This window comes from Saccopteryx bilineata, chromosome 9 (genome assembly GCF_036850765.1).
Source record: "Saccopteryx bilineata isolate mSacBil1 chromosome 9, mSacBil1_pri_phased_curated, whole genome shotgun sequence".
Taxonomy (NCBI): Eukaryota; Metazoa; Chordata; class Mammalia; order Chiroptera; family Emballonuridae; genus Saccopteryx; species Saccopteryx bilineata.
The window spans coordinates 83056171-83083442 of record NC_089498.1 but is presented as its reverse complement, the minus strand read 5'-3'; the positions used below and the strand labels follow the sequence as shown (position 1 = coordinate 83083442).

Genomic DNA, 27272 nt, shown 5'->3' with positions numbered 1-27272 from the left:
AAAAACTTTGTAGTTGCAATATAATATTAATTTCAGTGTGTGATATAGTAACTCAACATTTATATACTCTACAATGTGATTGCCACGCTAAGTCTAGTAATCATCTGTCACGATATTATTGACCCTGTTCCCCTTCACTTTTTTCATCTGCCCCCTGCTCCCTTCTGGCAACCATCAGTGTGATCTCTTTCTGTGAGTTTGATTTTTGTTTATTTTTTAGATTCCACATATAAGTGAAACCATATGGTATTTGTCTCTCTGTGTCTGACTTATTTCCTTTATCATTACCCTCTAGTCACTGTTTTAGAAAATTTCTGCAAAATGTTGGATGCATTTGTCCAGGGACAGGTCTAGACACACTGGCATTCTACCCCCTATATTTGCTAATGTCTGATATATAATAGATACTTAGTATCTGTGTGTGTATACATACATATATGTATGTGTGTGTGTGTGTGTGTGTGCATACACATACATATACCAGATGGGAGGGGTTTGAGGGGCATGGTGAAGGTGAAGAGATTAAGAAGTACAAATTAGTAGTTACAAAATAACTGTAAAGTGAAGCACAGGGAATATAGTCAATTTTACCTAATAAATATTTATGGTGCCAGATGGGTACTAGAATTACCTGGGGAGAGGGATCACTGTAAATTATTATATAATTGTCTAACAACTATACTATACACCTGAAATAATGTAATGAATGTCAACTGTAATTGAAATATATACATATATATGTATATATGCATATATTATACATATCCAGGAGAGTCTGAATTCCTTAAGGATAATTTAAGGGTGATTCATTTTTTCATAGCATGTTAGATATAGTGGGTGCTACATTTCTTTCTTTAAAAAAAATCTGATCTAAAGTTATTCCTGTCCATCTTTATAACTAACAGATTGGGAAATTCCTGGGAGAGTGCAGAAACTCATTCACTTGCCACAGTGAGAACCAGTTGTGTCAGCCCTGTGATTAAAACTCTCTTTGGGGATCTAAAGGACCTTCTAGTGGGAGACAGACATGCACATACAGACAGTGTGACAAGTGCTGTGTGAGCTGCTTGGGGAAGAAGGAGCTTCTTAGTCTTGCCTGGGAAAGCTCAGGGAATGAGAGATTATATCTTGCAGGTGAGGAGACATTTGCCAAGCTGAGAGGGAGGAGGCTTCATCGTGTACAAAAGTCATGGAAGTAGAAATGTGCAAGATGTGATCAGCAGAGTGGCAGGATGTTCAGTATAGTTAAAGCCCAGGGTATGCAGGAGGTTGAAGAGTTGTTTGGAGGTGAGACTCGAAAGAAAATTGGGGCTAGAGTGTCAGGAGCTTTATAGGCTATTCTTTGAAAGTTCAATTTTTTTTCCTCTGGACTTGGCAATTCATGGACTTTTTTTGAGGTGGACTATGTGATATTTTCTAAAAATGAGTCCCATGGGTTGGGAGGAGCAGCTTAGTATGTACATTAGGGTAACGAGTCTGGAATCAGGAGTGGGTATGTCCCCTGTGTGGTCCGGGACTGTGGTTCACTTACACTCTTTGTGCCCACACAATGGGGATAATGACATCCATTTTTCAGGTGTGTTGTGAGGATTAAGTGAAACATGCTTTGCTTGGCATATTGCTCTCACAGTCAGTAATGACTATATCCCTTTTCTGACTCTTGGATTTGAGGGTGCTTTAGGCTTTGGAAACTTTTAGTTGTAGTGACTTCTGTGGCACCTTTTTTGGAAACCATTAGAAGTTTCCTGGGCCAGCTTGCTTGTGCCATCCCTGATGTGAGGTGCCTGTGACTAGAGACAGGATATTATGCTTTGTTGGCCTCACTGAACTCTACTTTTATTGTGCCTCAATTGAAATTTTCCTGCATTAATGGAAGAACATTTATCTTTTAAAAGTTAGGAGTTAGAAATGGAGTCAGTGTATCTTCAAATGCATGTTGGGACATGTCTAACTCAAGGTCTTGCAGAAGTGGCAAGAATTCGCCCAGCGGATCCAATAGAATATTTAGCATTGTGGATTTACAAGTATAAGGATAATGTGACCATGGAGGAACTGGTAAGTATGGATCTTCTTTTAGAAATTTAGAAGAGTAAAATAATTAGGCCCATTTGTCTGCTTTTTAAGAGTTCAACATTATTATTTCTATTATAAAAATAATGTGTTTAACAAACAAAAACTTGGACAACATGAAAAAGTAGAAAGAAGAAAATTCCCAAAGAAGACCTCTATTTAGTTTTTTAGCTATTCTAGTCGTTTTTCTACACATTTACCTGTAGGTTTTGTTAAACATAATTATGATCCTACTCAATGTATAATTTTAATTATGTACTCTGTCAAATAAAACACATATTTCCCCAAATTGTTATAAAGTTTTCAAATGGATAGACTATAATTTGCTTAACCATTTTCCTATTGTTGGTGATTAAGATGCTTTCCAAATTGTTTTTACAAGTTGTTTTATCTTCTAATTAGTCATGTGATATTTTTTCAAACAATGCTAGAGACAGAGGGAAAGGGCCGACTTGGAGCGTGAAAGAGAACTAGCTCTCATGGAGCAGGAAATGATGGAGAGGCTCAAAGCAGAGGAACTCATGTTTCAGCAGGTGAGACAAGTATGAGAGTTCCTAGCTGACTGGAATTAGCAGTGTCAACCTCAGTGTGGTGCAACGCAAATGTTGAAAAATTTCCCATCTCTGGTTACTCATGTGGTATTCTTTATTTTTTTTTTTTTTTAAGTTAGAGAAGAGGAGAAAGAGTGACAGACTGCCACATGTGCCTTGACCAGGATCCACCTGGCAGCTCCCGTCTGGGGCCAATGCTCGAATCAACCGAGCTATCCTTAGTGCCTGAGGCTGATGCTCAGACCAGCCAAGCTATCCTCAGTGCTTGAGGCTGATGCTCGGATTAGTCAAGGCACTGGCTGCCAGAGGGGAAGAGGGAGAGTAGGGGGAGAGGGAGAGGGAAAGAAGCAGATGATAATTTTTCATGTGTGCCCTGACCAGGAATTGAAACTGGGACGTTCATACACCAGGCTGACACTCTATCCACTGAGAAAACTGGCCATGGCCAGGTGTGTTATTCTTATATCTTCATATAAGTGTTGTCTTTGCTGGAGAAGCAGCCTCAGTGAGGCAGGAGGGAAACGCAGAGAGCGTGTTCTCTCTCCCTGAGAGTGTGGCAGCGGTCAGCCATGTACATTGCTGGTTGAGTGAGAGCAGGACTGCAGAGTGCTCATTCAAGGCTGCTCGTGATGACTGGTGGGAACAGTGTGAGCACGGGGTATATAGCAGGGGAGATGGTCAGTGTGGGTAATGCTTTCAAGCAGATTTTCAGGGAAGGAGTTTTTTGTTTGTTTGTTTATTTAAAGGAACATAGTGGTTGATGTTAAGAAATAGAGGGGATAATTTCTAGAGTCAGCTTTCCATGGAGAAAAAAGGAAACTGAGTCTGGAACATAGGTTAGGCAAGTGAAAGGGCACTTTGGTGAGTCCTTGATTCAAAGAAAGAGGAGAGGATGGCACTGGTGCATGTGAGTGCATCGGTTTTGTGGCACAAAGTTGAAAGCTATCTCTGTGTAACTGTTTCCTCTTTATGAAGTAGGGGCCATGATCCTCTTTCAAGAATGAGGTGTTAAAATAAGAGGTATAGGGAGAGCGGTGAAGGGTTGGAAATGGTGGCTTTGGAGAATGGCAACTTAATGTTATTTGGTAGCATTGAGTACCCTGATGTCGAGATCAAACATTTATAAAGCTTCCATCTGATTCAGTTTTGTGGTTATGTGATTTTCTGCACTTAGATCTAGATAGCTGAGTGAAGATGTGGCAGAAGACCCTCTGACTGAAGGGGGTTTGGGGTAGCAGGGTCAGGGAGCTGAAGATGTTGGTAAGAGACTGTTTGGAGGGATGAGTCATGGAGTATAACTAGATTGGGGAAAGTTCCAGAGAGGCTTCTGGACTAATTTAATTTTAGGAGAGATTCTCAACTAAATTTAAGTCACTCCTATAGTTCTACCATATAATACTTAACTCTACAGTCTCAACTCAAGTTACACATTTAAAAAAGGGAAAGAAGCCAACTTTTTGCATGTGTAAATAAAAACTTAAATACTGTATAGACATGGAAAATAGCTTTTTAATCTAATCTTTCATTCTTGATACCGGGTAGAACATTAGATGGATAGAGCTGTTGAAACTTTACGGTTTCTGAGTCATCAGTTTTTAGTCATTTGGCTTAGTCTTGTGGGGAAGTTGCAAAGTGTTGAGTTGGATGTAAAACAATCATCCAAACAGGCACATGGCTGCTGCCCTTCCTCTTTGCAGCTCCTGTGACTGGTGTCTATCCCCTGTCTATCAGAGTAACGATAACTTCTCAGCAGTTCTCCTTCCCCAAGACAAGTTATACCATAAAGGTAGAGATACCTAGCTTTCCTTAGCTCATCGACTTGACTTGACTTAGATAAAACTTGTCAATACTAAATATCAGACCTTTCTCTAGCTGTGTCATATTAACCAGCATAAAGCAGTCGAATCCTAAGCATTGTATTGGGAGTGAAAGATATAGTGATTTTCTGCAAAAGATTTTATGGCCGGGTAAGAAGTGGATTGGTGGGCAAAGATGAGAGAAAGGGAAGAGATGTGCAGAGAGGGACCAGCAGAGAAAAGCTTAAGAGAGTGAGGCTGAGATGAAGAGAAACAGAGAGGCTTCCCCTGTGTCCCCTGGATCAAGTGAGCTGGAGTTTCAGGACTCTGGTCACCTAGCTGTTGATTCCAAGAGTAGTTGTTCTCATAGTGATAATACATGCTTGAAATTTCTTGAAAATTTAGGTACTCTCCAGCAAGTCCATGTCCTTGTGAACAGGGGAGTATTTTTATTGTTTTCTACTTAAGAGCTTATTTTGGAAGTAAAAGCTGTTTTTTTTTGTTTGAATACCTTTCTAATGATTTTTCTTTCTTTGTGTGAAGAAAGGAATTGGATTTTGAAAATTTTCTGAGCATGTTAAGAAACTGGTTATGTCGACCAGTGTGGTTGGTATTTAACAACTGCACTTTGCATTATTATTGAGAGATTAGAGTTATTTCAATCCCTCCACCAATGTCTGAAAGTTGATTGAATGGTATGTTCCTGAATTTTGGCTACCTATCTTAGTGGCGATAATATAGGAATGCAACAGCCCTTTGTGAATAAATATTAATCACAATTTCTTATCTCTATTTGTTAAAATGTATTATTTTTAAAAACATAGTTTTAAAATGCTCTTACTGAGATGAGTATATTAGTTTGTTTATGAGGTAGTGCTGCATTGATGGTGAGAAATTATTTTCTGGCTGGAGTTGGCAAACTCTAGAGGCAAAACAGGATATTATGTAGGTATATTATGTAGATATAGCAAAAAAGAAAACAAATTTTCACAAATGTTTTATTGATGAAATAATATTTGTTTTTTTTATTTTATATATTCATTTTTAGAGAGGAGAGAGAGAGGGAGAGAGACAGAGAGAGAGAGAGAGACAGAGAGAGAGGAGAGAGAGACAGAGAGAAAGAAGGGAGGAGGAGCTGGAAGCATCAACTCCCATATGTGCCTTGACCAGGCAAACCTAGGGTTTCGAACCGGCGACCTCAGCATTTCCAGGTCGATGCTTTATCCACTGCGCCACCACAGGTCAGGCCATGAAATAATATTTGAATAGAATTTTTTTTGTAATATAGGCTTACTACTGAGAAGAATTAAATTTATTTTTAAAGATAGTATTTCACTTGTTGGCATTCAAAGTTAATGTTCCCTATCATCAACATTGATTGAAAATGTTTATCTGTGATTGCTGAGCTGAAATGAGGTTTTATGTGCTCATCCTTGAAAGTATCCCTTCACACTTGAGCCCTGCCACGTACGTGTATCAGTTCCTGTGCATGTAATTCTGAGCATGTTCAGCTCCTGGAAGGTATTTGTAGAATTCTATTAGATTTTCCTCTTGATATTTGCTTTTTAGTATGTTATTGTATATGAATCACTCCCAGTTGAAGGTTAGCACAAGCTTCTCAATTGCACAGTTAAATGGATTCTGAATATGGAAATGTCCCTTACATCGTGGCCTAACAACACTCTGGAACTGTAGTGTGAGCTTGGAGAGTATATCTGCCACTCCTTTGTGTGGGAATGGAGAGCTAGGACCTTGTTTGAGTTTTGACAGCTCTGGAAGCCTATAAAGCAGCTTGGCATTGTGATTCAAACATTAATTGTTGCAATAATCGTTCTGCAATGTAAGTTTTACATGTAAGCTCTGTTTTGCCTTATAATTTTAGGATGAACTGATTTTTTTTTTTGAACTGATTTTTAAAAAATTATTAAGCCTGTAGCAAAAAAGCTAATTTCCAGAGCCATTTAATCTTTGATAATAGTGGTTGAGAATGGGTCTTCCCATTCAGAAAAATTTCAATCTTGGCCCTGAGCTAAAAAGTTTACAATAAAACATTACCACTGTTAAGTCATGAAACTGCCTTGTGGTAGGGGAAGTCAAGATTTGTTTAGCTTCTGTTTCTGACAAAAATTCACATAGCTGATGATGGTTAAGTTCATAAGAGTGAATGAAGGACACTGTTGACGCTGCTGGCCCAATACACATGATAGAGTATTTTCTGCAGAGAAGCTACTGTTGAATAATACAATAGGCTTTAAACACTAATTTCACAGGCTTCGGAAATATGTCTGATTAGGCTTTTTTCTGTTCCACGCATATTTTTGTCATCATTTGTTGTAACATATCTTAGCAGATTTCACTTCTGGTTGTACCGAATTAATGTTTCTCAACTTCTTTGTAAATATCATTGCTTTTAGTTGTCCCATTAAGACTATTCCTAGAGGCTGATTTTTCAGTCACTTCAGACTGAGCAGAAAATTGCTGAGCAGTGTTGGGAACCTTTTTCCACTCATCAAAAGCCAAGGGAAACCACGCAGAATTACCTTGTATTTGATTGACTATTGATATTGCTCTCAATGTTATCATCTCTGTGAGCAACTAACTGTTCTCACCCAAAGGCTAAGACTGTTAAATAAGCTTGTTTTCTTCTGGATACTGAAATCAAACCTGTTTTAATTAAAGCACATTTGGAAAATGTGTTTCTTTGCTTGGCTAACAAATGAGCTACTTGAAAACTTACTTTTGTTGCAGCCTCATTTTTATTTTTAATTTGTGTGAAGAAATTCTGTTGTGATGAAATACAGTCATCCCTCGCCATATCACGGTTCACTTTTCATGGTCTCACTATATTGCGGATTTTTAAATTGTAAATATCTAATTTTGTATCGCAGGATTTTGTGGTATATAGGTATTTTTATGTATTTATTATTTTAATCATTTTTGAGGTAAAATAAGCATTTTCTAACCTAAAAAATTGAAAATAATATAAAAATATTTTTAAAATATTAAAATAATATTAAATAAAAAAAATATGCAGTCTACAGCAGATGGGTAGACAAAGACTCCCCTGTATGGAAAATGCAGCTACGGCTGCTTCCACTTGAGCTAGTTTGCCCACGTGAGATCGTACAGGGAACACTATTGGCTGCTGGATGGAAGGTGACCAACCAGAGCACTGTGTTCTGTATACGGTGGTACCTTAAGATACGAGTTTAATTTGTTCTGTAACCGAGCTTGTAAGCCAGTCAACTCGTATATCAAACAAATTTCTCCCATTTAAAATAACTGAAATAGATTTAATTCGTTCCAGCCCTCTGAAACATCCCCAATCCATCCTATATTATGAAAAAGACATGTTTTTCATTAAGAAACACACATGTATACTTTACCAATGCATAACAAAATATATGAAATAAAAGAAAAAAGTGTTATTTAGTGCTGCATTCTTACCTTGGAGACAGACGAGTGCGGCTAACAGAGGTGAATGGCAGAAGAGGAGGGAGGGAGGAAGGGATGCAGGCACTGTAGATACGTAAACTAAAACTGCACTTTCTTAACACTAAATGTAAACTAAAACTGCATTTACTTTAAACAAAACTAAAACCGCACTTTCTTTACTTAAAATGAAACCACAAAAACTTAATTGTAAAAAAATGCACTTTCTTAACTTTAAACTTAACCTAAGCTTAATATTATGTGTTTTTCATTTAATCATCACCTGTTTTTGCCTTTTTGGCTGCACTTTTGGCACTTTCACTTGCAGGACTTTTGAATAAAAATCTATTCAAAGAGGTTTGCTTTTGTCTGCCTTTTAAAATGTTATGGAAATGTGACAAACAAGTGTCATTAAAAAGTGCTAAAGCACGACCAGTTGGAACTTTTTCTGGGTGTTTCTTTTCAATGAAACTTGAAAGCTTCTCCCACATTGCCAGCATGTCTTTAATTTCACTTGTAGAAATCACTTCCTCTGACTCTACCTCCTCCTCACTACTAATCTCTTGCAGAAGCTCTGTATGTTGCATCATCTGTAGCTCCTTCAACTCCTCAGTTGAGAGTTCCTTCTCATGTTCCTCAATGAGAGGGGTCCCCAAACTTTTTACACAGGGGGCCAGTTCACTGTCCCTCAGACCATTGGAGGGCTGCCACATATAGTGCTCTTCTTACTGACCACCAATGAAAGAAGTGCCCCTTTCAGAAGTGTGGTGGGGGCCAGATAAATGGCCTCAGGGGGCTGCATGTGGCCCATGGGCCATAGTTTGGGGACACCTGCTCAACAAGCTTGTTTATGTCACCCTCATCTACCTCCAGACCCATCGACTTTCCGAGGGACACAATCTCCTCCAACGCTTCTACCTTAGTCTTAGTCTCTGGTTCGAATCCTTCGAAGTCCCTGTCTGCAACAACATCAGGCCATAACTTTTTCCATGACAAGTTCAAGGTTCTTCTTGTAACCTCTTGCCATGCCAAGTCAATAATGTGTAAACATATCACGATGTTGTAGTGATCTTTCCAAAACTCTCGAAGGGTTAGATTTGTATTCTCAGTCACCTCAAAGCAGCAGCGGAACAAGTGCTTTGTGTAAAGCTTTTTAAAGTTGGAAATGACCCGCTGATCCATAGCTTGCAAGATTGAAGTCGTGTTGAGTGGGAGGTAGAGGACTTTCATGAATTTGAACTCATCGAGAATGTCATCTCCAAGACCAGGTGGGTGGGCTGGAGCATTATCAAGGATTAGTAATGCTTTCATAGGTCGGTAGTTTATTTTCTTGAAGATATTTCTTCACTGCAGGACCAAAGACGAGATTTACCCATTCAATAAAAAACTGCTGCGTTACCCATGCCCTAGCATTGGTGCACCACATAACCTGCAGTTTTTCTTTAAGAATCTTGTGAGTCTTAAAGGCTTGAGGATTTTTGGAATGATACACTAGCAGTGGCTTTACTATACAGTCACCGCTAGCATTTGCACACAATGCAAGGGTCAGACTGTCCTTCACAGGATTATGGCCTGGAAGCTTCTTCTCCTCTGCAGTGATGAAAGTCCTCTGGGGCATTTTTTCCCAAAACAATCCTATTTTGTCACAGTTGAACACTTGTTGGGGGATGTAGCCTTCCTTTGCGATAAGCGCAGCAAAACGTGTGATATACTTATACTTCTCAGCTGCCTTAACGTCAGCACTCGCAGCTTCATCATGCCTCACCACCGAGTGGATGCCAGATCTCTTCTTGAACTTTTCAAACCAGCCGTGACTTGCCTTAAATGTATCTTCTGCTGCCTCTTTTGAGCTTGATGGTTTTTTCTTCTTCAAGTCGCCGTAAATAATATGTGCCTTTTCGCATATTACAATCTCTGTCACTGTATCTCCTGCCAGCTCTTTCTTTTTCACCCACACCAGCAGAAGCTTCTCCATTTCTTCATGGATATTTGTCCTTAATTGGGACAGAATTGTAGTTCCTTTCACTGGGTTTGTGCTTTTGATGGCATCCTTTTGTTTAAGGATGGTACAAATTGTAGATGTATTGCGGTCGTACAGCCTTGCCAGTTCAATCACTCGTACACCACGCTCATGTTTTTCCTTTATTTCTTGTTTTACTTCTATCGACATCATTCTCTTCTTCTTCTCACCACTGTCCTTTACACTCACTTTCTTTGGCCCCATGATAGCACACACATGACTCAAGCGAAATTCTGAGATACGAGTCGTGATTCTGGAAGCTGCAGCTAGTTGGTGCGTTGGCGCACAGGTCCAGTATCAGCAGTTTGATATACGAGTTGACTGACTTACAAGCTCAGTTACAGAACAAATTAAATTGTATCTCAAGGTACCACTGTATATAAATAATAAAGTAAATATAAGTTCGCTATTTTGCGGATTTTTGCCTATTGTGAGAGGTTCTAAAACCTAATCCCCGCGATAAACAAGGGACCACTGTAATTGTTTTAACTTTTTAAATACTTCTGACCTTTGTTTTCATATGAGTTGATAGTATTGTGATGGTACTTAATCTGGCAATATTGATATTTATTGTATTTTTTTCAGTATAGTGTCTACTGCTTAAAAAATAACCTTTGTCACTTAATTTGATAATCCAATAATCCACTCTCCACTGTGTCTTAAAAGGGCAACATTCAAAATCCACTTCTTGTTTTTACATAATGAGAGCGCACTGATTAAAAATAAATAAATGTTGGGGTATTGTAGCATTGTGACACTGCAAAACATCCAGTTAAAATGATGTCACTGTGATGCCTAGTGTGCTGAGCAGTGATGGAAAGTGATGAGAGCACCACCTATGGTTTGTGTTACAACTACTCAGCTGTGCTGTTTTAGTCCAAAAGTAGTCAAGCAAGTGACCAAGACAATATTTCAATACAACTTTATTTATAGACACTGATATTCTAATTTCACACAATTATTATTAATATTATTCTTTGATATTTTCCAACCATTAAAAAATGTAAAAACCGTTCTTAGCTTGTGGGCAGTACAGAGCTGGGGCAGATCTGGCCCACAGAATTTAGTTTGTTGATCTCTATGCTAGTGTGGCATATATGTTGAATTGGAACCAAATATATTGTTGATTATCAATGCTTTCAGATAATATAGTTAGGATTTCCTCATCCACTCTCTGTAAAGAAGTTTTGGTTGTTTGAAGACCATCCTTCTATGCTTAACGAGATTGTATCGATATATGAAAAAATTATTGCAATCTCATTTGTTGCTTCAAGAACAGAGAAAATGACTTGCTTTTGTACCAATTGTGCTTTTCAACAATTAGCAGTTGAAGAAGCTTCTTTTTTTATTTTATATTTCAGAGAATATTTGTAAAAGCTAAAGTATTAAGTGGTTTTGATCATTTATTTTTGTAAGATTCTGAAATTTAGGTGGGTGTAAACTGAAATATCCTGAGACAGGTCAAAGTGATAGAGTTAATTCCTTGCAATTGATCTAACATCACTTACTTTTTTCCTGAATATTCAGCAACAGCTGGCCTTCCAGCTGGAGTTGGAAATGCAAGAAAAAGAGAGACAGAGAATAGAAGAACTACGGAGAGCTCAAGAACAATTAGAGAAGGTAATTTGAAGTTTTATAAATGTCTGTTATATTTATCGATAAAACTTCTTAGAATTCCCAAGCTGGTTTTTTTAGAGGTTTTATCATTGGATTCATAGTTTAAGGACCTGACACACATTGGTTGTGTGACTTAAATAATTCTTAGAAGCTTTTTAGTCTTAGTTTATCTTTTTGAAAAATAGAGATAACAGTATAATATTATTAGCAATATCTCATTGGGTCATTTTAAGGATCAAATAAGATGCTATCTTAGTGTGTGCAAAACTGCTTTCTGTGCAGTTTTATAATAGTGATGATAGTAGTTCTAATAGTGAGATATCAACATTTTATTTAAGAGATTGTTATTTCTAATTATGGTGGTTGATGTTGAAGGTTTTCTTCATAATATTGGGAATAATTCTGATCTTTGACACAGGGGTGCATCTCTTTTTTTCATGTGTCATGTATTATCGACAATAATTTATATTTCAAATGTTATTACTATGGATTTTTAATGTCTTGTGTTAAGTAAACGGTACAGTAACTTAAAAAGTCCATCTTCATTTACTGTGTCTGTATAATATGTCAAGCCTCTAGTTTGGCCAATGTTTCCTAGTATCTCAAAAGGATGTATAATATAGACCAAACTTTTCAATGACCGAGTTACACTTTTCAAGAGGATATTTCATATAGTATGTTTATAGCCAGTATCTATTATATAAATGTTATCCTCCTATTCCATAATTTAAAATAAAAACAGAAGGAAGTTTTATAGAATATGTTTATTAATAGCTTGTGAGAGCATCATTATATGAAATAATCTTTTAAAAGTTGGAAGGATCAATTGAATAAAAAAATTTTTTTAAAGGATAAAATCAAAGCCTTATAGTATATAGTTTTGTTTTTGTTTTGTTGTTTGTTTGTTTGTTTTTGCAGAGACAGAGAAAGTCAGAGAGAGGGACAGACAGGGACAGACCAACAGGAAGGGAGAGAGATGAGAAACATCAATTCTTCATTGTGGTTCCTTAGTGTTGTTCGTTCATTGATTGATTTCTCATATGTGCCTTGATGGGGGTGGGGTGGGGCTACAGCAGACCGAGTGACCCCTTGCTCAAGCCAGCGACCTTGGGCTCAAGCTAGTGAACCTTGCTCTAACTCTATGAGCCTTGCTCAAACCCGATGAGCCCACACTCAAGCTCAAACCTGGGTCCTCCGCATCCCAGCCCAACACTCTATCCACTGTGCCACCGCCTGTCAGGCTAGTATATAGTTTTAAAATATACAGTTGCTGATGCTATCTTAGTTTGAGTATAATAAGGAAGATGGATATACTTGCATGCACACACACACACACACACACACACACACACACACAAATACTGTAAATGCATACCGCCCACCTTTCTCTTCAGTGAGATTCAGTGATATAAAACAAAGGAAGAAGAAAAAAAGCATCAGGAAAACAGTGATCAAAATGGTAAGAAAATTGAAAGTATTTTTTATCGAAATGCCTGATTGCTGTTGGCAAGCAATGGTTGTTTGCCCTCAATCAGCAATGACAAGAATTCCCAATTTGCAGTGTGGTGAAGAAGGAAACTTTATTCAGTGCAAAATAACTCAATTGTGATACCGCAGGGCTGTGGAACAGCTCTGGGGCCAGCCCTCTCTCCAGCTATATAGCTCTGCTCTGCTCCATGCCAGTCGGCTTTGTGCTACATTGGTCAGTTCCACTCTGCAGTGGTCTGCTTTTGCCTCACTCTGCTTTGGAGAGATATCTTCAGTGTTTCAGCTCAGCCAGGAAGATGCAGTCTTCACTCTTAGGTGGAAAGGGGAAATGCACTCTCCCAGCAAGAGAGTAGCTGGCTTATACGGATAGAAGTCACAGCCCCTGGTCCCTGATTGGTCTGTCCTCACACAAATGAGGACTCCAAAACTTCATATCAATAGTTTTATTGGCCCAAAAGGCACTGTCCTGGTTGGTCAGAATAGAGCTGCTCTGAATGTTCTGAGCTGCTCTGATGGGATGGGGAAAGCCTCAGTCCGACTGGTTGAAATAGGATTCCAGCAACTCCTTTATAAGGGCTGGCTCAGAGGCAGAAACACAGTGCAGGCAGACAGTTCAGAACTGGCTTCTCCGTGAAGTGCACTTTGCTTGAAAGGGCCCTGTGCAGAAATGGTGGCTAGGCTCTGTTTTTTAAAATGTGAGCCCAGTTAGCCACCAGGAGCCCTTCTAAGTAGATTATCTTTTCTTTTCTCAGGGTTCACACTATATTTGAAAGTTTTAAAGTCTATAATTTGTAGGAGGGATTGGACTCTGTTTAGTGGCTCCCTAGGGTTACACTTGTAATTTACTATCTGCAGGCATCATCGGACCTTATGACTAGAGCCATAATAACTTCAGCAATCCATTTCCACTGGCTTATCACCCCTCAGCTCTCTCCTGTAAAGTACCCCAGTGTAAGGCCGGGTGCCGTGGCCATGCAGGTTCACGGAGGATAGTGGGCCATTCTGTTTATTAGAGTCTCGCAACTGCAGATGAGCAAGCAGGCAGGGGAAGCCGCTTCTCTCTCTTTCAGGGCTCACAAGCAAAACAGGCCACGAGAAAAATCCCTTCCCTGGCAAACAATAGCAAACAATGGCCCCTCCCAAAGGCAGCAGGCAAGCTGCAATTTACAATCTGCTGCCCTGAGGGCAAGCACCGGCAGCGTACTTAGACTATACACATGTGGTTCAAGTACAAACTAGCAAAACTAACACACTTGTTTGCCCAACACCCTGTCTTACCCATTGCTTAGACATGAGTCCATTTGTGTCTTTTTGCCCTGGCCTTCTGGTGGCTGCAGAGATACAACTTAAACTATCATTTGTGAAAGAAAGCTTACTGGAAGGATCCTGGGTTGAAGAAAGGGTTTGATAACTAAATTGTGAAGGGCTCTGGTACAGTTGGGCCTTTCAGACCCTTGGGAGCACAAGAACCAAACTGTCCCAGTAGAGCCCATGCTCTATGTCGATCAGGCATCCCTGATTCGACTTCCCCGTGCAGTGGGACACTCCTGCTGCTTCTCAGCAGGCTGGCAGCCTCTTCGAGACTACTCTTGAGGTGGCTATGAGGATTCTTTTTACCAGTGCCGACACTAGCTGCCACCGGAGGAAAGACACGAGACCAACACACAAAGTTAGTTGCAAGAATCACACAGGCAATTTATTCCTCACAAATCTTTTTGGCATGCCTGGGTACAGCTTAAAGGGGCCCCATCGGCGTGATCCTCTTGGCTGTTTTTGGTCAAAGCTCAGAGCGGTGTGGAGACAGTCCAGATCAATGTTGGAGTCTGGGTGACTACTGCAGCAGGGGGCCCCTCAGCTTAGTACCTTTTCTGGCCAATGCCTTCTAACAGGAGTCAACCTACAGTAGGGGTCAGGAACTTTTTGGCTGAGAGAGCCATGAATGCCACATATTTTAAAATGTAATTTCGTGAGAGCCATACAATATATTTAACACCAAATACAAATAAATGTGTGCATTTTATGTAAGAACAACACTTTTAAAGTACAATAAGTCTCTGAATTATTTTTAATAATGTTGTTATGCTGTTGCTAACCAATAATGAATAAAATACTTCTTACCATTAATGTGACTTCTGGTGCTGCATGGTTTTGCTGATGGCTTTGTAGTCTGGTTGATACATGGTGAGGTTAAGCTTCATGCAGGCGTTGAGACTTCCATCTGTTAAACGTGATTGGAGGTTGGTCTTAACGTTCTTTAGGTGTGAGAAAGACTGCTCACATGCATACGTAGAGCCAAACATTGTCAGTAAAGCAATACTCACATGCTGCAGTGTGTGGTATGTGACGGGAAGTGCGTTTCAAGTTTTGACAATCAGCTGGTCCGCAGGTTGAAGTTTTTTCATTTCTCCCCACTTGTGTTTGCTCGCCAACTCTGCTTGCTGTCATGCAAGTCTTTCCAAATCTTCATTCAGTGACTTGAACTTATTCACCCACATGGTTGAGGCCTTCAGGTCAGCAGCTTATAGCTCAAAATCTCTGATGGAAACACTGGGGATGTAATTCAGGTCGGCACTGTCCACTGCACACTCGTGTGGATGGGTGATGAACTTAAAAAGACGAGTGCTCACAAAATTCTCCAAAGTGTGCTTTGAATGACTGCAGGAGATTAGATGTGAAGCCCACTAGCTGCTGAAGATCAAGGTGTTGAGCAGGGTCACTTGCTGTGCATGCATCTTTAAACTCTCAGTTTTTCAAAGTGTAGTTAACGACCTGTTTCAATGTCTGTGATGAAGAGTTCCAGCTTGTTTTCAAATGCAAACACTGCTTGTTGAAGGGATAAAATGTATTTCCAACACCTTGCATTTTCACATTGAGCTGGTTCAGATGTTCAGTCATGTCCACAAGATAGTAGAACTTCAGGAGCCACTCAGTGTTAGCTAACTCAGGATTCTCGATGTTTTTCATTTCAAGAAAAGTCCAGATTTCACTCATACAAGCTGCAAAACGGCTGAGCACCTTCCCTCTTGACAACCAACGCACATTGCTGTGCAGAAGCAGACCAGGATAATTATTCCCAACTTCATCCAGCAGTGTTTTAAACTGGCGATCATTTAAAGCTCAGGCAACAATAAAGTCGACCACCCGAATGACCAGTGACATCACCTCACCAAGCCGCTCGCCACACATCTGAGCACAAAGTGCCTCCTGATGTAGGATGCAGTGAAAACTTAGGATGAGTCTCTTTTCATGTTTACGAAGAAGCGCTACGAATCCTCTGTTTTTCCCCACCATGCACGGAGCACCATCAGTACACACCAATATAAGTGTATCCACCGGTAGATTTGTTTCTTTAGCGAACTCAGTGAAAGACTTGAATAAATCCTCCCCTCTTGTTGTCTCTTTCATAGGCAAAACAGCAAGACTTTCCTTATGTAATGTGTCACCTACAGCATACCATGCAATCACGCTGAACTGGGATAAATGGCTTACATCTGTTGCTCATCCAAAGCGAGAGAAAAGAATGGTGCTGCATTTATGTCCTTCACTTATGTTTCCTCAATTTGATTTGCCATCATGATAGTACAATCGTGAACAGTTCTTGCCGACAGAGGCATGTCTTTTACTCGTTTGATTATCTTGTCTTTATCCGAAAAGTAATCAAAAAGTTCATTAGCAACATCAAGTTTTGGCATACTCCCCATCTGTGAATGGCTTCCTGTTTCTCACACTTGCTAAAGCAGCAGCAAAGCTAGCTGAATTTCAGTCACCTTGTTGGGTCCAAACAGAGAGTTGCTGCTGACTAGCTTGCACTCTGCACAGTAGCTCTTGACATGCTTTCTTCCTGCTGTCCCCTGCTGGATATTTCAATGCAAATGTAGTATGGCATGTGTCGAAGTGCTGCTTTATATTTGACTGTTTCATTGATGCAATTTTATCATTGCATATTAGACACACTGCAGAACCTGCTCTCTCCACAAAGGCGAATTCCTCTGTCCATTTCTGCTGAAAAGTACGATACTCCTCAACCTTTTTTCTTTTAGCCATCTTCTTCGTCAGTAGGGTTTCTGCAATTAGCTAGATGACTACTTGATTAAGAGGAGGGAAGTTTACTTCCTGACCTCACAATGACCTGTGTACATTATGTATTATCCAATAAAAATTTGGTGTTGTTCCAGAGGACAGCTGTGAGTGGCTCCAGCCACCCACAATCATGAACATGAGCGGTAGGAAATGAATGGATTGTAATACATGAGAATGTTTTATATTTTTAACGTTATTTTTTTATTATTATTAAAGATTTGTCTGCGAGCCAGATGCAGCCATCAAAAGAGCCACATCTGGCATGCGAGCCATAGGTTCCCGACCCCTGATCTACAGGATTATCACCTCAAACCATCTTTTTGGAAGTTTCTTGCAGGAAGCCCTTTTTATGTTAATCCACTGAAAAGTTACATCAAGCCACTTTTAAGGTGTTTCTAGGGAAGCTTCTTGTTTATGTTGATTTACAGAGTTATGACGTAAAGCCACTTCTTATCTATGTATAACTTCACACACTCACTAACAGGGCTCTGCTTGAAAGTCAGTCTGTTTACCATATTTGTATACACTATATTAATTCCTACCTTGATGGCATAACTTTATTTAATTTCCTTACTTAATTTTAATATTATATCTTAATTACTTTTATATATCTTCCATATTTTTTATATTTCTCTATATTTGATGACTATAACATTATATTACTACAGCACAAATGCTACCCACGTTCTTGCCTCTGCTGTTCTCTGGCTCTTAGTTTGTCTCTGTCTCTCTCTCAATGGTCTGTCTGGTCTGCTCCATAGGGGTGAGGGCCATGGCCCTTAAAAGCTTATGGGTTTCATAATGTTGTGGCTCCTACCATCTGAGAGGAGTGGATTCCCTTGTTTGGTTTCAGTTAAGAAAAGCATCTTGAGGAATTCTGACTGGCTTAATTTCTGTCACATATTCATCTGTTGGCTGAAAGAAAGGGTCCCATTAGAACATGGACTTTCCTACTACAGCCATGTGGTGGTAGGTTGAGCTGTTGCAGAAGAATAAAATAACCTTGAGAAATATACCATATATGTCCCCTATAATTACGATGATCATTTATGTGGTCACATGATCACTAATCTTTGAGCAGCCAAAATGAATCAACTGAGGATCAGTTAGGTTACCCTGCTGCTCTAGAATGAAGAGATAGAGGCCACAAAGAGGCTTGGTTGGTTAGAATAATGTTTTCACATTCAGAACAAGGCCTCTGATGTGCTCAGAGTATTATAGAGGGCATTGCTCAGGAACATGAGAGGGTTTGTGCATTGGATAGTGACTTGGGCCAGATTAATTCTTTCAGAGGTGTTTACCTCTTTCTTACTATGTGTACGGTTCTACTTAACTGCAAGTTCTCTGTAAAATCTCTTAAGAGTTTATTAAAATTTTTGTTTTGTCACTTCTCATATTTGCTAATAATTTGGCTTCAGGTTTGATGTTTCAGCTCATTTTATTATTTTTTAAATTGTATTTAATTATAAACAAAACATGGTTGTCTTCTATTAGCATAGAGTATTAAATGAGACTAATTGCCCTGGCCAGTTGGCTCAGTGGTAGAGTGTCAGCCTGGCATGTGGAAGTCCTGGGTTCAACTTCCAGTCAGGGCACACAGGAGAAGCGACCATCTATTTTTTCACCCTTCCCTCTTCTCTCTCTCTGTCTCTTTCTCTTTCCCTCTTGTAGTCATGGTTTGATTGGCTCAAGTGAGTTGGCCTAGGGTTCTGAGGATGGCTTCATGACCTCTGCCTCAGGAGCTAAAAAATGGCTCTAGTTGCAACTGATCAGTGGACCTAGATGGGCAGAGCATTGCCCTCTAGTGGGCTTGCCAGGTGGACCCTTGTCAGGGCACATGCTGAAGTCTGTCTCTCTGCCTCCCCTTCTCTCACCAAAAAATAAAGAAAGAAAGAAAAAAAAAAGAGACTGATTGGCAGTTTTGTATTAATTGTATTCACATCACTCATTTAACCCTTTGAGTAGTGAGTTTTTTTCATGCTTGCTGAAGGTTTTTTTTCAAAATATAAAATTAGTTTCAGTTACAGTTTTGTTAAAATCATGTTTGTTTGCTAACCATTTTTTAAAATGTTGGCTTATACATTTTTAAAATAAATTTTTTTGTAAGATCATACTCTGAATTGTCAGGAGGCACAAGGACATACATGAACATTCGTACTACTCAAAGGGTTAGGAGTGGTAACATTTTCACTGTTAAATTGATCATAGTATTATATAAAAATAAAAATGCTTGAAAATTAAACATGTAATCAAAATTAAAAGTATATTCAAAGTATTTTTCTTTTTTATATATTATAGGAGATGAGAATGAAAATGGAACATACAGCTAAGGATGAAGATACTTCATATACAGAGGTGAGAAGAAAAAGTTATTCTATGTTATGTGAAATAACTGAGTATCCTGGAATGTAAAGCTTAATTTTGATACATTAGTTGCTAAGTGTTTAATAAGGAGATTATCAAAACTGATAGTCCAGGCCCTGGCTGGTTGGCTCAGTGGTAGAGCGTTGGCCTGGCATGCAGAAGTCCCGGGTTTGATTCCCGGCCAGGGCACACAGGAGAAGCGCCCATCTGCTTCTCCACCCCTCCCCCTCTCCTTCCTCTCTGTCTCTCTCTTCCCCTCCCGCAGCCATAGCCGAGGCTCCATTGGAGCAAAGATGGCCCGGGCACTGGGGATGGCTCCTTGGCCTCTGCCCCAGGCGCTAGAGTGGCTCTGGTCGGAACAGAGCGACGCCCCGGAGGGGCAGAGCGTCGCCCCTGGTGGGCATGCCGGGTGGATCCCGGTCAGGCGCATGCAGGAGTCTGTCTGACTGTCTCTCCCTGTTTCCAGCTTCAGAAAAATACAAAAAAAGAAAAAAAAAACACACAACTTGATAGCCCAAATATATATACTAGTAACAACAGGTCACAAATATAATGTGCTCTACATTTTAAAGCAAAATTTCAAAATGAATAAATATTGGATATTCAGTTTGTGTTTGTATTTCTTTTTAGGTGAGAGGAGTTGAGATAGTGAGGCAGACTCCTGCATAGGCCCCAACTGGGATCCACCCAGCAACCCTATCTGGGGCCAATGCTCAAGTACTGAGCTATTTTTAGCACATGAGGCTGATGTGCTCCAACGGAGCTATCCTCAGTGCCTGGGGCCACACTCAAACCAATTGAGCCACTGGGGAAGAAGGAGCAGGGGAGAAGCAGATGGCCACTTCTCATGTGTGCCCTGACCAAGAATTGAAACTGGGACGTCCATATGCCGGACCAACGCTCTATCCGCTGAGCCACCAGCCAGCGCCTATGTTTCTATTTTTAAAACCCAGAATATTGTGAGATATTGGCCACATGATTACTTACTTATAATGACATATTTTAAATTTCTGGATGTGTTTTTAAAGCAGGTTTTAACATTTATTCCTAGAATTCTCGTGTCATTAACAGGTAATGGTTCATTTCATTAATTAACAATGCTGAATTTTAGTGTTGTAATTTGGAAATTTTTTATCAAAATGGAAAGAAAATGAATATTAATTTTGAATTCATCTAAAAGTAAACATGAATTTTACAATTGTAGGACACGGTAACAGAATTGAGCAAGACACTAGCTGAGATTAGTGATCGATACGGGGCCCCTAACCTGAGCAGAGTGGAAGAGCTTGATGAGTCAATGCTATCTGATGTAAGTATCTTTAGGAGAGTGTTTTATGAAAACCAGATTTTTTACTTTAGGAAAGCCTTGTACACAGGAGGCCAGGGTTGGTTGGCAAATGGGTCTTTTGCTTCATAGAAAGAAAACCAGTTCCCTGACAGGGAGCTGACCAAATCCTTATTTGGCCCTCTGCTCTTCTGTGGACATGTATGGCCAGCCACAGGGTGAGGGAGGGCACTTGTTGGACTTCCTCCAAATGTATCAGTGCTGACGAGACAGAGGCAGAAGTCCCATGTCGGGGTAACAGTATGGTGTCTTGTGCAGAGGGCGAGATATGTATTTTGGAGTTAGGTTTTGATATTTTCAAAATATGTGCTTTAAAATTATTTGATTAACTACATAATCTTTAAATTTGGGGGCCAACATTTTGGTTCTCAATAGCAAACACTGGAACCAAATAAGAATCTTAATGGCAGCATATGCTTTCGCAGATTCTAAATGTTTTTATTTAAGAAACATACAGTGTTTTCTATGTGCCAAGCACTGTGCCTGACCCTGTTGTAAATGAAACAGTTTTTTACCTTGTCTATAGGAGCAACAGATGACTGAACAAGCAATAGTCATTGTTAAAGTAAGCAGGCAATTTATTGTCCAAACCAGTATGTTTGAGAGTGGAAGGAGGAGCTAATGATAATGACTCAGGCTAGCAGATGTAAACCAGGACTGTCCTAGAAGACAGGTACATTTGGTCATCATAGTCAGTGTGCACTGACAAGTCGGACAGCCTCTCAGTTGAGGAACCTTGCTCCTGAAGGCTTCCTAAATGGAGTTGGTTACTTGTCCTCAGTGGGAGGTGGGGCTAAGAGCAGAGCCAGTGTGAAGACCCGCTAGGGAGGACTATGGAGAATATGAAGCAGGGAAGATGAGACAGGTAGGGGCAAGGTAGAGGCCGACCTGTGAAAGAACTTATAATCTGTGCTCAGATGATTTGATTTTATCTAAAGGCAGTAGAAATGCCATGAAACTAGAAATCAACTATAATAGAAAAACTGAAAAACATTGAAACACTTGGAAGCTAAATAGCATGTTATTAAATAATGAATGGATTAACAATGAGATCAAGGAAGAAATAAAAAATTTCCTTGAAACAAATGAAAATGAACATACAATAACTCAAAATCTATAGGACACAGCAAAAGCAGTCCTGAGAGGGAAGTTCATAGCATTACAGGCATACCTTAAGAAGCAAGAAAAGGCTCAAATAAAAAACTTAATCATGCACCTAAAAGAACTAGAAAAAGAACAACAAATAAATCCCAGAGGAAGTAGAAGGAAGGAAATAGTAAAGATCAGAGTGGAATTAAATGACGTAGAGACTAAAAAATGATACAAAAGATAAATGAAACCAAGAGCTGGTTCTTTGAAAAGGTAATCAAGATTGATGAACACTTAACCAGACTCATCAAGAAAAAAAGAGAAAGGACCCAAATAAATAAGATTAGAAATAAAAGTGGGGAAGTAACAACTGACACTGCAGAAATACAAAGGACTGTAAGAAAATACTATGAAGATCTATATGCCAAAAAATCGGACAACCTAGGCAAAATGGATAAATTCTTAAAAATATACAATTTTCCAAGACTCAATTGAGAAGAATCAGAAAACCTAAACAAACCAATTACAACAAATGAAATAGAAGCAGTTATCAAAAAACTTCCAGCAAACAAAAAGTCCTGGACCAGATGGCTTCACAGGCAAATTTTACCAAACATTCAAAGAACACCCATCCTTCTCAAGCTATTTCAAAAAATTCAAGAGGAGGGAAGACTTACAGGCTCCTTTTATGAGGCAAACATTGTCCTCATTTCAAAACCAGGTAAATATACTACAAAGAAAGAAAACTAAAGGCCAATATCCCTGATGAACATAGATGCTAAAATTCTCAACAAAATATTAGCAAACTGGATCCAGCAATACATCAAAAAGGTCATACATCATGATCAAGTGGGATTTATTTTAGAAAGGCAAGGCTGGTACAATATTCACAAATGAATAAATATGATTCATCACATAAACAAAAGAAAGGATAAAAATCACATGATTATAGGCTCTGGCCGGCTAGCTCAGCAGTAGAGTGTCCAACTGGTGTGTGGAAGTCCTGGGTTCAATTCTCAGCCAGGGCACACAGGAGAAATGCCCATCTGCTTCTCCACCCTTCCCCCTCTCCTTTCTGTCTCTCTCTTCCCCTCCTATAGACAAGGCTTCATTGGAGCAAAGTTGGCCCGGGTGCTGAGGATGGCTCCATGGCCTTTGCCTCAGGCACTAGAATGAATCTGGCCACAACAGAGCAATGCCCCAGATGGGCAGAGCATCACCCCCTGGTGGGCATGCTGGGTGGATCCTGGTCGGGCACATGCAGGAGTCTGTCTGACTGCCTCCTAGCTTCTAATTTCAGAAAAATACACACACACAAAAAAAACACATGACTATATCAATAGATGTAGAAAAAGCATTTGATAAAATCCAGCACCCATTTGTGATCAAAACTCTCAGCAAAGTGGGAATACAGGGAACTTATCTCAACATGATAAAGGCCATCTATGACAAATCAACATCCAACATCATACTCAATGGGCAAAAATTAAAAGCATTCCCCTTAAGATCAGAACAAGGCAGGGGTTCCCCCTTTCACCACTCTTATTCAACATAGTTCTGGAAGTCCTAGCCACAGCAATAAGACAAGAAGGAGAAATAAAAGGCATCCAAATTGGAAAAGAAGAAGTAAAACTATCATTATATGCTGAAGACAGGATACTGTACATAGAAAATCCTAAAGTTTCATTAAAAAAACTACTAGACCTGATAAATGAATTTGGCAAGGTGCCAGGATATAAAATTAATATTCAGAAATTAGTGGCATTTTTATACACCAACAATAAAAGTCAGAAAGAGAAATTAAGGAAACAATCCCCTTCACTATTGGAACAACAAAAAAAAAGTACCTAGGAATAAATTTAACCAAGGAGGTAAGAGGCTTGCACTCGGAAAATTATGACATTGAAAAAAGAAATCAAGGAAGATACAAACAAGTGGAAGCATATACTGTGTTCATGGATAGGAAGAATAAACATCTTTAAAATGTTTATACTACCCAAAGCAATCTATAGATTTAATACAATTCCTATTAAAATATCAGTGGCATACTTCAAAGATATAGAATAAATATTCCAAAAATTTATATGGAACCAAAAAAGAACCCGAATAGCCTCAGTAATCTTTAAAATGAAGAATAAAGTGAGAGGTATCACACTTCCTGATATCAAGTTATCCTACAAGGCCATTGTAATCAAAAGAGCTTGGTACTGGCATAAGAGCAGGCATACAGGTCAATGGAACAGAACAGAGAACACAGAAATAAACCCATGCCTTTATGGTCAATTGATTTTTTTTTGTATTTTTCCAAAGTGAGAAACAGGGGAAGTCAGAGAGACAGACTCCCACATGTACCTGACTGGTATCCACCCGGCATGCCCACCATGGGGCGATGCTCGGCCCCTCTGGGTCGTAGTTCCATTGCAATGGAGCCATTCTAGTTTCTGAGGCAGAAGCCACAGAGCCATCCTCAGTGCCCAGGCCAACTTTGCTCCAATGGAGCCTTGGCTGTGGGAGGGGAAGAGAGAGAGAAAGAGAAAGGAGTGGGGTGAAACAGATAGGTGCTTCTCCTGTGTGCCCTGGCCCAGAATCAAACCCAGGACTTCCACATGTCCAGCTGATCTCTACCGCTGAGCCAACCGGCCAGGGTTATAAAGAACTTTTAAAACTCAACATCAGGAAGGCAAAAGATCAATAAAAAATGGGCAAAGGAACTGAATAGACACTTCTCCAAAGAGGACATACAGATGGCCGATAGGCATATGAAAAAATGTTCAATGTCACTAATCATCAGAGAACAGCAATTAAAACCATAATGAGATACCACCTCACACCTGTCAGAATGACACTCATTAACAAATCAACACACAATAAATGCTGGTGATGGTGTGAAGAAAAGGGAACTCTCCTGCACTTCTGGTGGGAATACAGACTTATGCAGCCACTGTGAAAACAGTATGGAGATTCCTCAGAAAATTAAAACTGGAACTGCCCTTTGACCCAGCTGTCCCACTTTTAGGAATATATCCTATGAATACCAAATCACTGATTCAAAAGAAGAAATGCACCTCCATGTTTATGGCAGCATTGTTTACAATAGCCAAGATCTGGAAACAGCCCAAGTGTCCATCAGTGGACGAGTGGATTAAAAAGCTGTGGTACATATACACAATGGAATACTACATGGCTGTGAAAAAGAAGGAAATCTTACCTTTTGTGATGGCATGGATGGACCTGGAGACTATTATGCTAAGTGAAATAAGCCAGGCAGAGAAAGACAAATATCACATAATCTCACTTATATGTGGAACCTAATGAACACAGTGAATGGAATAGAGGCAGAGGTGGGGTCACAGGGAGTAGAAAGACAGCTGTCAAAGGGAAGGGGGATAAGAGGATGGGATCAGAGAAATTGAAGGGATTAGTGAAATTATATATACATAACACAGAGATACAGATAACAGGACAGAGGGAAGGGGGACTAGGGGGAGGGTGACAAAGTGGGTATAATGGGGGGCATGTGGTTGGTGGTGAGGGTGTTATATTGTGTGGGACTCTTGAATTCATATTAACACAATAAATTAAAGTTAATAAAAATTAAATAAATAAATAAAGGCAGTAGCGGCCAACATGATCAAAGCTTCAGTTTAGAAAGGCCATCTGGCTACAGCGTATAGAAGAGAATAGAGTGATGGGTTTGAGAAGGAAACTATGTGGTAATCTACACAGAGATTACCTTGACGGCCTGCAGCAGCAAATGGTGCTTTTAAAAGCTGTTCGGAAAGTGGAGGCTGGAAGGACTGGGTGCTAATCAGTCAGTGGAAAATGTTTTATTAAATGTTTTGGTTCTCTGCAGGGTGCTGGAAAATACCAGTGAACAAAACAGATTGGGCCTGACCAGGTGGTGGCACAGTAGATAGAGCATTGGACTGGGATATGGAGAACCCAGGTTCGAAACCCCAAGGTTGCTGGCTTGAGCACGGACTCATCTGGCTTGAGCATGGGCTCACCAGCTTGAGCATGGGGTTGCTGGCTTGAGCATGGGGTCATAGACATGACCCCAAGGTTGTTGGCTTGAGCCCAAAGGTCAATGGTTTAAGCAAGGTGGCACTCGCTCTGCTGTAGCTCCCCCACCTTGCCCCCGGTCAAAGCATATATGAGAAAGCAATCAGTGAACAACTAAGGAGCCACAGCTAAGAAGCCACAATGAAGACTTGATGCTTCTCATCTCTCTGCCTTTCTGCCTGTCTGTCCCTATCTGTCCCTCTCTCTGTCCCTGTCTCTCTCTCTAAAGAAAACAATAAACAATTGAGTGCTGCCCTTTGTATGTGTGTTTGTGGGGGCATTCTGAGAGGGCAGTGGGGAAAGCTGACCTGCTGGGTATGTCTCCAAGGCACATTTAAGAAATCAGCCTGAGATCCACCCAGAAGGACACAGAAAGATGCTTCCAAGGAACTGAAGCAGTCAGCACTGGTGATGGGTTGCATGGAGTGGGAGAGTGGTGTGGGGCTGGAAGTGTGCTACAGGCCAGATCACACTGGGCTCTCTGTGTCCTCTAGGGATTTTGGGTTGAAGTGCAGTGGGAGTCATTGAAAGGGTTTAAGTATTAGGTGTGTGATTTTAGAAAGTGGAGGGAGGATTTAAATGGGCAGGAGTGGAAACAGTAGACCACTTAGGAGGTTATCCCAGTCTGGGGCTAGGGCCAGGGTGCAGACGGCAGAAATGGGTAGAACTGAGTGGATTAGATACTCACTGGGAGGATGAGAGAGAGAAAGAAATCAAGGATGATGCCCAGATACCTGCCTTGGGCTGCTGGATCATTTTTGAGTTTTACCATGTATTGAGATGAGGAACATAAGAAGAGAGATTTTGTGCAAACAATGGCTTCAGTTGTGAACATGTTGAGTTTCAGGTGACTCTCAGACATGCCGGTGAAAATAGCTAAAGGCCCCTTGAGGTACAAAAGCCAGGTGTGAAGGACAGAAGAGAGATCTGGGCAGGATATGGGACTTTAGCAGTCATGGGCATATATGGGCATATATGCTAAGTGAAGCCTGTAGGCACCTAGGAAAGCATGCAGAATAAAGGTGGGGGCGCTCAGGATGAAACCATTAGAAATGCCAGCATTTAAGGGATGGGTACAGGAAGAAGACTCCTGCAAGAAGGATTAGGATATCAACAGAGGATAGCAAGAGAAGTAGAAGAAAGGATGAGTTATAAATTCATAGTGAACACAGTTATTATAATATATTGATTTGGATTTTATTTGAAATTATGAAAAATCTTTGGTTACATAGTCACATAGAAACTATCTAAATTCTTTTTTCTTTGGCTCATACATGTCCATAGTTCTAAATGTATTAAAACATATTTACTTTTTATTTTGCTTTTAGGTTACGTTGAACATTGATCAAGATTTATAG

The 27272-nt window shown here is 40.0% G+C and overlaps 1 protein-coding gene across 1 annotated transcript; it reads left to right on the top strand.

Moving 5' to 3' along the window:
- Positions 1 to 1908: 1908 nt before the first annotated feature.
- Positions 1909 to 27272, top strand: DYDC1 (DPY30 domain containing 1). The gene is made up of 6 exons (XM_066243720.1): positions 1909 to 2055; positions 2502 to 2603; positions 11397 to 11489; positions 19353 to 19409; positions 20623 to 20727; positions 27243 to 27272. The coding sequence occupies exons 1-6, from the start codon at positions 1909 to 1911 to the stop codon at positions 27270 to 27272; spliced, it is 534 nt and encodes a 177-aa protein (XP_066099817.1).